At 67.3% G+C, this 263-nt stretch overlaps 1 protein-coding gene across 1 annotated transcript; it reads left to right on the top strand.

The window, feature by feature from the left end:
• Positions 1 to 20: 20 nt before the first annotated feature.
• On the top strand, positions 21 to 258 carry ETH_00042850 (uncharacterized protein; the record flags this gene model as incomplete). Its single annotated transcript, XM_013375403.1, has 1 exon — positions 21 to 258. A coding segment is annotated over one exon (238 nt), but the record flags the coding sequence as incomplete, so codon positions are not given.
• Between the last annotated feature and the right edge of the window lie 5 nt (positions 259 to 263).

The following is a 263-nucleotide window of genomic DNA, read 5'->3' as shown; positions in this document are numbered from 1 at the left end:
TGCTCGCTGTGCCCCGCCAGGGGGCCCCTCCCCTGCAGCAGCAGCAGCAGCAGCAGCAGCAAGACCCAGCAGCAAGGGAAAGCCCCGCAGGAGCAGCAACAGCAGCAGCAGCAGCTGCTGCAAGCGAGCGTGAATACGTGCGCTGGGACAGCGGAGCCCCTCGGCGCAGCAGCCGCGCTGCTGCAGGCGAAGCAGCAGCAACAGCAGCAGCAGCAGCAGCAGCAGCAGCAGGCTTTCTGTGGCCCGTGGCCTTCGTAAAAAGG

Source organism: Eimeria tenella, genomic scaffold (genome assembly GCF_000499545.2).
Source record: "Eimeria tenella Houghton genomic scaffold, Eth_scaff2757, whole genome shotgun sequence".
Taxonomy (NCBI): Eukaryota; Apicomplexa; class Conoidasida; order Eucoccidiorida; family Eimeriidae; genus Eimeria; species Eimeria tenella.
Note: the sequence above shows the minus strand (reverse complement) of the source record. Positions and strands in the feature narration are given on the sequence as shown.